At 36.8% G+C, this 9949-nt stretch overlaps 1 protein-coding gene across 1 annotated transcript in view; it reads left to right on the top strand.

The window, feature by feature from the left end:
• LOC110038874 (kinesin-like protein KIN-7D, chloroplastic) overlaps nt 1–9949 on the top strand; it is a 160284-nt gene that overhangs the window by 106744 nt on the left and 43591 nt on the right. The window contains exon 17 of the mRNA XM_020743794.1: nt 3330–3551. Within this exon, the coding sequence (XP_020599453.1) occupies nt 3330–3551 (222 nt within the window). The remainder of the gene's footprint in view (nt 1–3329; nt 3552–9949) is intronic.

Below are 9949 nucleotides of genomic sequence, written 5' to 3'. Positions count from 1 at the left end.
ACGGAGGTCATCCGGAGAAGTTCGCATTTTCACCCGTCCTTTGGGCTTAATTGAAGTCTGATTTCGTGCAGTTTCGTGAATTTCGTGTATTTGATGTGTGTATGTGACGAAAGTGGTCGTGACGATGTTTTCCCTGAGGCTTGAAGTCCTATTTGGATCATCTTCCTTGAATCTTTGCAAAATAGCCCATAACCGCTCGTTCATAAAACGATGGTCTTGTGCCAAAGATGCTAGACATCAAAGGAAAATAGGAATCGGCTGGAGCTTCTAGAAGGGTGAGTCTCAATTCTAGTTTTCTAAGATGGTCCATAGGGATTTCTAGAGCTAGAACCTAGACTCTAAGGAGGAGAAGAAAAGACCTCACAAAAATGAGGTCAACAGGATGAAGCCTGAAACATTTGGCAGGTGTGTGCACAATCAATTTACAGTGATTACAGTAATAGGATCTTTGTTCTGCGACAATTTGTTGTCAATACCCATTGTAGGCAATACCAAGTCATATTTCTTCCATATCAGGGAGGGTGATATCCCTTTCAACAAGAATCCTTGCAACCGAAGACCTAGATAGGTTAAAGGTGGGTATGTCAAATTTCATAGGTTTCCTAATGCAGCTCCAATAGAATAGATGACTTGGTGATTAAAGTGGTGCAACTTTAGACCATGTAATTTAAACCATTTTAGAACTATAGAGGGTTCTTGGCTAGGATCAAATTCAAGAGGCCACTTGAGCAATTTCATAACTTTTCCATCAATTGTATATATGTTGTATGAAATTTTAAATTCTTTTTTATTTATGATTATTTGTTTAATAACTTAAGGTGCATGTCCTCCATCTTAGCCTTCGGTAGCAGATTGGACTATGAAAAAATATATCGTTTGGTCTATATGAAGGATTGATAGTCACCACCGTAGGCTAGTCTAGATGAGTTGTGGTGTTGCATTGGGTGATAAGGCCATATTGATGCTTAGCCTAATGCCAACATAGAACGAGCAAGTAGAAGATGAGTCATTTGATCAAAATCCAACAACCAAAAATTTAATTCAATAACAGGCTTGATGGGCTATTAAGCTTAGATTAACAATGATGGTTTAATGAACAATTTTAATTTATCTATTGTACATTTTGGATTTATTAGAGTTGTATATTGTATATTGAATTGTGCTTGAAATTGTGGACCAAAGGCTTGGTGATCATCTTCCACCATTGGCTAGGTTCTGAGAAGATTGGATGCCAAATTAGGCTATTTGCCTAACTGACCCAATTTATGGACCATATTAATTTGTACTAGGGTTAAATAACAACTCGATGTAGTGGTAAAGTCAACAGTAGAATTAGTGAATGATATTGAAAACAATGGTTTGGCGAGTCCTGTTTGATTCATTTAGGATCTTTAGATGTCTACATGGCTTTTGTTTCAAATGCATTAACTCCCAAAAGTTTTAGTAAGATGTCCAATTTTCCCTTGCAAGTGATGATAAGGTGTGACATCACAGTAATCATATTTTTCTTGCATAACCATAATTGCCTCTAAGTGTAACCTAAGGCTCGTGGATCCTTCTGATGGCCTTTTAATCTACCTTTGGATAGCGAGCTAAGGGAAGTGGTTCGATTGCACCTTATTTGTTGGTTGCACCGCATGTTCTCAAATAAACTAGTTATGATTTAGGATTTTCAATTCAAATATTAATCCCATTCCCATCTCTTAAGAATCTTCATTAGAATCATCATCATAGTCCTACCTTATCCTCATTTTTATCAACATTCTCTCAATCCTCTCTTTCATCTTCAATCTCAATCGCCTCTTCATCAATAAATTCAATAAAAATATTATTTAAAATAATTTTTATATTGACAATTCTAATTTCTATTACATTAAATTTTTTACTAATCATTTTGATTATTTTCTTGTTGACTTTTAATGTTCTCTCATTTCATCAAGAAAGGAAACATTGTAATCTCTCTAGTAATTGTGATGATGAAACTCATTTTCTTTCTCATAAACCATTTATCATCCGATGACATATCATTGCCACCAAGGGTCATCGTCATCCTCCTAAACTCTCTTCCTCTAATGTATGTCTTTTAATCTTTTGTTATACAATATGTAAATCATTGGGTTCATCCTTAAATTATTTAAGTGGATTATTCTTTGTGTTAACTTATTTATAAGTACCTAATTTTGTTCGTATCTTGATGACGTGTATCAAAGATTTACGCAAAGGATTTCATCTCCAATAAAATTTATCACTCAAGTAATTAAAAAACAATAATAAGCATACCATAAAAGTTTAAAAAACAACAAATGAAGACCAAAACTAGTTTGACAACCCAAAAAGAAAAAAAAAGAGAGAGAAAGAAATTAAATCTAGATTCTCTGATATACTTAAATAAAATAAGAAAAAGACGAATCAAGGGATAAAGGAGAAAAAGTGGGTGGGCTCATGTGACAATTATTGCCAAGGGAGCAAAATTAAAAGAATAATCTGTGAGTGAATCCATGAAGAGGAAGTGGTAAGTGGTGCAAGCCGCACATGACTCCCGTATCGTCCAGAATCGCGAGACACGACTCCCGCATTGTCCTGTATCAGTGTGGGAGTCACTCCACATCACCCTTGTGTTTGAGTATGCTTTTTTTTTATGTCAGAAGAACTAGGGGTTCAAGAGGAGAAGATTGAGGAGGTTAAAGCAATGAATGCCTCCAAAGTGAGAGGACAGGTTGTAAAGAGAAAAAAAAAATAAAGATGCCACCATTTGATTAAGTGAAGGCAAGAGGATCAACAAAGAGAGAGAATGCAAATGCAAATGCAATTTTTATATGCATTAATTAGCTATCTTTAAAGAAAGCAATCACAACAAATGGCCTACCATTTATAGTAGTAGCAATAATTTTTTTGATATTTTAACGCTATTGACATTAAGATATTTACAGGCTTCGTATGCCTGGCAAATAACAAATTGATACATAAGGAGATATGACTAAAGAAGTAATAGAGACTTAATGTTGTGCCACTAATGACCATTTACTGAATGACAACCTTATCTAAAGGCTAAATTCGAAAACAAAATGACTCATGACTGATGAATGTAGTAGATGTCTCATACTGCATCACTTCTATCGTTATTTTCTCACTTTTATTAAAAGAACACATTTCATTTTTACCCTTCCAAATTGCTATTGCTTGCTCCCGTTATTTCTGTGCAGTTTTATGCATCTGTTAATTGTTGTATGGCAAATTCAATTCTGCATAACAGATATGTTAATATTCTATCTTTTTGTTACTCTTTTCGTTATGATTAAATCATCTATATGTTATTTAATTTTCTCCAGAGACGTGATACTGCTCTCACAAGTTCGGATGGTGATAAGTCTAGCGGCACAAAATCACTTACTACACCTTCAACTCCCCAAGCTGATTGTGCAAACCTTCCTTCAGAACCAAGAATTTCAAATTCTATACTCTCAGAGTGTTCTCCTGTCAATGCCCTTGCAGAAGCCTCACTCAACGGAGATCTTGCTTCCGAAAATGTTTCACTCCAAGAAACGCCGCTGGTATGTTTTGATACAAGCTATTAGACAACAAACTTGTAAAATGTAAATTTGTCCGGGAGCATTTGATACACCTAAAGCTTATAGAATGGGAATATTTATTGTTTAAATGTTAGGCCAGGAACGCCGTTGTTACGCATTTTCATACTATAAGTTATGTACCTCAAGAAAGAGATAACTTCTTTGGTTCATTGGCTGAAATCGGATGCATATAAATAGGTATGCAGGATAAAATTGGGAATAAAGAAAGAGGTGGAAATCCTCAATTAAGAGTATATGTATATATAATGGAATGAAAAAATATCTCTATTATCTAGTACTTTGGTGATATAATATATTCCAATCTAGTAAATTTTCTGCAATAACTCTTTCCTTAAAGATGTAGTGTTTATATCACTAAGTTTTAACTTTTTACAAATATTGAGAAAATAAATAGTTCGCATAGTTTTGGTAAAATCAGCAGTTGATCTTCATTGGAGGCATTAAGTGCGATCGTCCAAAATTACCATCTTTGGTGGGATGACAATCTATCTGAATGAATTTGATTCTTTGATGGAAGATTGGATTGCTTGTAGTATGGACATTTGCTTGATTATTTGTTTTAAGGATGAAGGTCTCACAGCATTGATTAGGATGTCAGTCAATTATTATTCACTAGATATCTGGAGAGTGACAATAGTCTTTGACAAAAGAGCATATCTGATGAAGTGGCATACCACATGAATATGTTTGGTTCTTTCATAGAAGGTATGATTGTTTGTAATATAGATGGTTGTTTGATTATCACAATTAAGGATTAGGGGTAGTGTCAAAGGAGAACTAAATAATTTAGTTTTGGTTCTTTCACAACATTGATTAGGATGTCAGTCAATTATTATTCACTAGATATCTGAAGAGTGACAATCATGTTTCACAAAAGAGCATATCTTGTGAAGTGTCAAACTACCTGAATATATTTGGTTCTTTCATAGAAGACATGATTGTCTGTAATCTAGATAGTTGTCTGATTATGACAATTACGGATTAGGGGTAGTGTGAAAGGTGAACTAAATACTTTAGTTTTTGTATGCATCATTTTGTAGGCAGAATGTGTTTTAGCCATGTATTTTGCTTGAGCATTTGACTGAGCAACAACCATCTACTTACTTTTATATGACATGAGACTTTATGATACTAGAGTTAACCCAAACCATGATATAAAATACGAATTTTATTACTAGCTCAAAATAGTATTACAATGAAGACTCAAAAATAAAAAAAAAGGACATCACACAAAGCAAAAAGTGTAAAACAAATGATCACAAATAAGGACTCAACAAAGAAGACACAACAAGCTAATGAGGAGGAAGTCCGGAGAGGTGGTGCTAGGTTGGCAGCGGCGGTGAAGGTTGATGAGGGAGTTGGACAGCAAAGAGGAGTGAACCGTAGCTGGGAGATGTCGGAGCCGTCGGCGAAGGATGGAATCCGGAGAGGCAGCAGTTGGTGGCCTACAGGAGGCAAGGAAGATGTGGCATGCGGGGGCAGGGAAGATGTGACCTATTGGGGCAGCATGCGGCACAATGCCTGCAAGGGCAAGGAGCAAAGAATGTGGTCTGTGGGGGCAAGGTGACGACACAATGCCTACGGGGGCAGGGAGCACGGAAGGCTGCTGGCGCCGAGGAACGAAGGTGGGTTGCAGCCGGCAATTGAGAGTAGCAAGAAGGAAAAGTGGAGTTGCGGTCTACAGGGCAGCGGCAGGGAAGAGGTCTGGATGGGCTACAGGGGCTGCAGCCTGCTGGGGAGTGCTGGGAGGTGGTGAGAGTGGGCAGCAATGGCTGCGGACTGCAGCTGGCTACAAGGAAGGCTTTTGGAAGGAGCGGCGGCCTGCAAGGAAGCTACAGGGAGACGAGTGGCGAGGCTGGCGACCTACAGGGAAATTGCAGGCACAGAAGTTCAGGTGTTGGCTGAGGGAATACAAGGGTGACAACGGTCAACTGAGGCGCGGGACGGAGTCGCAATGGCATGGATAATCACCACCTCAGAGGAGGTTATAGCCGGAGCACTTCCCTCGTCGTTAGATACAACCCTTAAGGGAAAACTCTAGGATAAGACCTGAATTATGATGTAAAAATGAAACTCCTAACTCTAGGCACCACAAATCCTATTATAATGAGACTTGACCCAATTAGAGAACACACTAAAATAAGGAGAATGAAATCATATTTCAGAGTTTAGGAAAGACTTTTAGGATAAGGAAGAAGAATAAGATCAGATTTCAGATTTGAGGAAAGGATTTGAAATTAGGAAAGAGAATAAAAATCATATTCAGGTTTTGGAAAGGTTTTAGAATTATGAAGGACCTGGGAAGGAAAGAGAGAAAATGAAAGAAAAAGAAAAGAAAAGGAATGGATGAAAAAAAGAATGGAGGGGGAGGGGGTTGGCCCCCCTCCCATCAGACCGTCTAGTCCTCCCCTTGAGCCCCATGTCATTTTCACCCATAGACAGAAAGTATTCATAGGTATATTTTTCATCCTTGAGCAATTATACCCTACAACAGGGAAAGGCTTCAATCCTTAAATAATTATGTTTTTTATACAAAAGACCTTTCTCTAGAGAATATTTTGTTGTTTTAAATCTCTCAGGATAGTCTCCTAGTGCATAATCATTGGATTTTATATAAGTTGATTGGCGACACTATTACCGATGATATGTGAGATAAAGTAATAGATAGATAATTTTGCTAACAACGTGATGATGACAAGAAGAATCTCAATGGCTTTCCTCTCTCTTTAAATGACTGCACAATCTAGCAGATCTATGCGTAAGAAGCCCAATTTCATTTAAAAGCATATGTAGTATATTTTTTTTTGAAAAAAAAAAAACTTTGTTATATGCAAATTTGACATCAAGAATATAATTCAAATATTTTATATCTATGGTGTTAAATATATTCTTTGAATATTTTTGTAAATCAATGATGTTAAGCGTATTACTTTGATTAAAGGATTTTATTAATGTTTGTGGCTAAAATCGTTATGATAAAGATACTAAGTAAAGTTAGAGCGATCAATTATACTACTTTATAGTCCAATGTTTACAATAATTTTGGACAGTCAATCAAACTAGGCTGGTGGGCTTTATTATATAGATTGATTATGCATGTACAACTTTTTAAAGCTTATATGTTTTTTTTAAACCTCGATAAAAATACTTGGTTGTTATTTATTAGTTCTTCAGTAAGGATTTCTCTAAAGGAAAGCATTATTGGCATCCATTTGTACAATAGGCACCCTTTATTATAAAGAGTTAGAGTTGAGACAAGCAATCAATAAAAAAAAGGTCTAAACACGAGCAATATTGTAGATTTATGTTCTTTTGCCACTAAAATTGGTTCTTGTAAACAATTAATGGAATCATTAGTTTGGAACTTAACAACAAACCCATCGATAGGAAATTAGTATGACCTCAATGGGGATTTAACCAATTCCCTATAATGGAGAATAAGAAGTGCGTCCATTTCATTTCCATTAGCTTGTTTCCAATGAGGGTTAAATTGGGCCTCACTATATGTTAGTGCATGAGTATTTGTATTCGGAAATGAAATGGTGTGAATTTAGAAAGGGTAAGTGTCGGCACTATTTTGGTTTGTCGGCACTAAAGTGTCGGCACTATTTTGGTTTGGGGGGTTGCCCGTAAGAAGCTGTCGGTCACCGGAATCGAAATCCCGTCGCCCGCTTTGGAATGACTTTTTAATTTAGAAAAAAATATATATGAAATCAAACTAATCTCATATTTTTCATAGTTTAAATGAAAGAGCGTTATACCTCAAATCATGTATTTATCCCGAAGCACAAACACAAGACTTGAGGGTGGGGCTTGATGAAATAAACTAAGAAATATATGACATCTGTTTGGTCTGCGTGGTCTGCGAAACCATTTTATTTGCCAACAAGTTCTCATATTTAATATGAAGAATTAAATAGGGTTTATATTAAGCTGGGTTAAAAACTTTCTATAAAGGCAAACACCTATAGTTAATTATATCTTAGATAACTGAAATCGTCTAAGAATACTCTCGATAAGAATCAAGAAATATTATCTTTATTTACTTCAACAAGATATGACTTTTCAACGAGATCGGACAAAGATGTGTGAAAGGGGAATGATTCAAATTTAAAACATTTTGTTGTACAGTCGAAAGGAGGAAGAGCTAGGGGATGTCACAAATCCGAAGGTGGACCTCAGCGACTTCCCAATCTACCATCTGGTTTGGCTTCAGTTTTAAGGATAAATATTTAAGTGTTTGATCCTGTAAATTTTATTTAATTAGGCTTACATTTATGTGAGACGATCACAAGAATAGTCTGGAATATATGAGGATTTATATCGTGACGAACGATAACCTCGGAATCCTAAAATAAATTAAGACTTAGATTGCACAGTAGAGTTGTACAAATGCCTAAAGAAAGGTTGAGGACTTATATTGCACTAAGCAAGCAACCTTGAAATCCTATGACTTTGTGTTTTAATTTCTAAGGAAGGGTTTAGCTGGTGTAGACGTGTTCTGCTGTTGAAGATGGTCGTACTACCCACAACGCTAGCTCCAAGCTCCTTGTCGTAGCACCTTCGAGTTCGACGTGCATGCAATTATTGAGTCAACGATCTGCTACCGGGTACCCCTTTTAAAACCAACTACTATCCGCCTATACTAAGGTATGATGTGCAAGAGAAACAGTAGCATGTATGACGAAGAAAAGCAGTATATATGAAAGTAGTAGGGCATGCAACAGCTGTACAGTATATAGAATAACAGTAGAGTGTGTAGTACAAGACAAATAATAGAGTATACGGTGGAAAAGAACAGTACAACATGCGGTGTAAAGAAAAAGTAGAAGGTACGATAAGCAAGCGACTATAAGAAAGTAACATACTATAAACACGAAGCAAACCTGTATATATGGGAGGTCCGTTGTTTCTTTAAGTGTAATTGATGTGGCAGTTATAAGTAGAGCAATAGAATTTAAGAAACAAGCTAGCATGCATTATATAGGCAAAAGTGAATCAACAAAGGAAACGTCACCTGAAAAACTCGAGGAAAATTGACAAATAATTCACGACGGAAAACTCTAGAAAATCGGCGAGTAATAATCTAAGTAAAACTGTCAAAAAAACCTCAAAAAAAAATCCCGAAGAAAAGACCACAAGTGTTTTGTCCAAAAATTCCAATAAACATATGAAAAAGTTCGAAAAGAGGGGACCGTAAGCACTCGGATCGGGGCTACGTTCAAATATATATTTGTACTCAAGGGTCGTCGAAGGCTACTCAGTCACCCAGATGTATAAAACCCGCCACGACTAATTTAGGAGGGTACTCCTTGGCCCAGAACTGGTAATCAACAGGTGGACAACCAAATTGTGATATATATTTAAAATTTATTATTTTTTGCATGCATATAGATTTCAAGCATACAAAAGGAAAGTTGTATCAATTTTTGTAGTGAAAATATTTTATTAAACATTGTATCTGTTCTTGTTTCCGTTCATTTTTCTCTTTTTTTATTTTTAAAAGGAGTCGCCAACTTGTCAATCGTCGTATACTTCCCCCATTCGAATAAATCTCCCTCTCGAACCATATAAATGATTCAAAGATGAGAGGAATCAAATAAGAACAGACATACGACAAAGTGACAAACAAGAGAAAAAGTAAAACGTGGAGAGTCTACGTGCGATAAACCTCGCAAAGATAGGTTAAGAATGTCCGCCCAAAAAAAGATCGGGTAGAGGCACCTTAAACCAATATCCGCGAAAGAAGTATCTACATAGACTACCCATAACCAGAGAGTAAGGTGTATGTACCTGTTCTGGGGTCAAGAGCACTCCTAGAGGAACGTGTTCCTACTAGTTAATTACATCTTGGGGGATACCCAAGAATACTTTCGATAAAAAAGAGTTTCGCTTCATATTATCATAAACATGGGGTATAGGCAATCAAAGGAAGATTATTTCATGTAGGAACAGTTCCAATGCTTCAAAGCTCACGCTAAGCAATCGGGCAGAGAGTGAGTCTCTCACATCCCAAATGGGTAGTGGCTAATCAGCATACGGGGCCCATAGAATAACCTAAATCATCTTGACGAGGATATCCCAACACGTCAAAGCATCTCCAGGCCATAAGGGCAGAGGACAAATCGTCGTATCCCGAATGGGCGGCAACTTATCAGTATCGGGCCGTCAAGGTGATATCAACGAAGTCAATGAGCGATAGGGCTCAAAGGGGCTCAACAAAAAGAAAGGTAGAGTGATCCTAAAAGGTAGAGGTAACTGGGTCGGGGTACCACGGACCCGTCATACACATGCCCGGTCTTAATTCTATACATCAATATAAAATGCAGAATTAAGATACGGAGCACGAGCATCTGCTC

Source organism: Phalaenopsis equestris, unplaced genomic scaffold (genome assembly GCF_001263595.1).
Source record: "Phalaenopsis equestris unplaced genomic scaffold, ASM126359v1 Scaffold234231, whole genome shotgun sequence".
Taxonomy (NCBI): domain Eukaryota; kingdom Viridiplantae; phylum Streptophyta; class Magnoliopsida; order Asparagales; family Orchidaceae; genus Phalaenopsis; species Phalaenopsis equestris.
The sequence above is the reverse complement of the archived record's forward strand: the minus strand, read 5'-3'. Positions and strand labels throughout refer to the sequence as shown.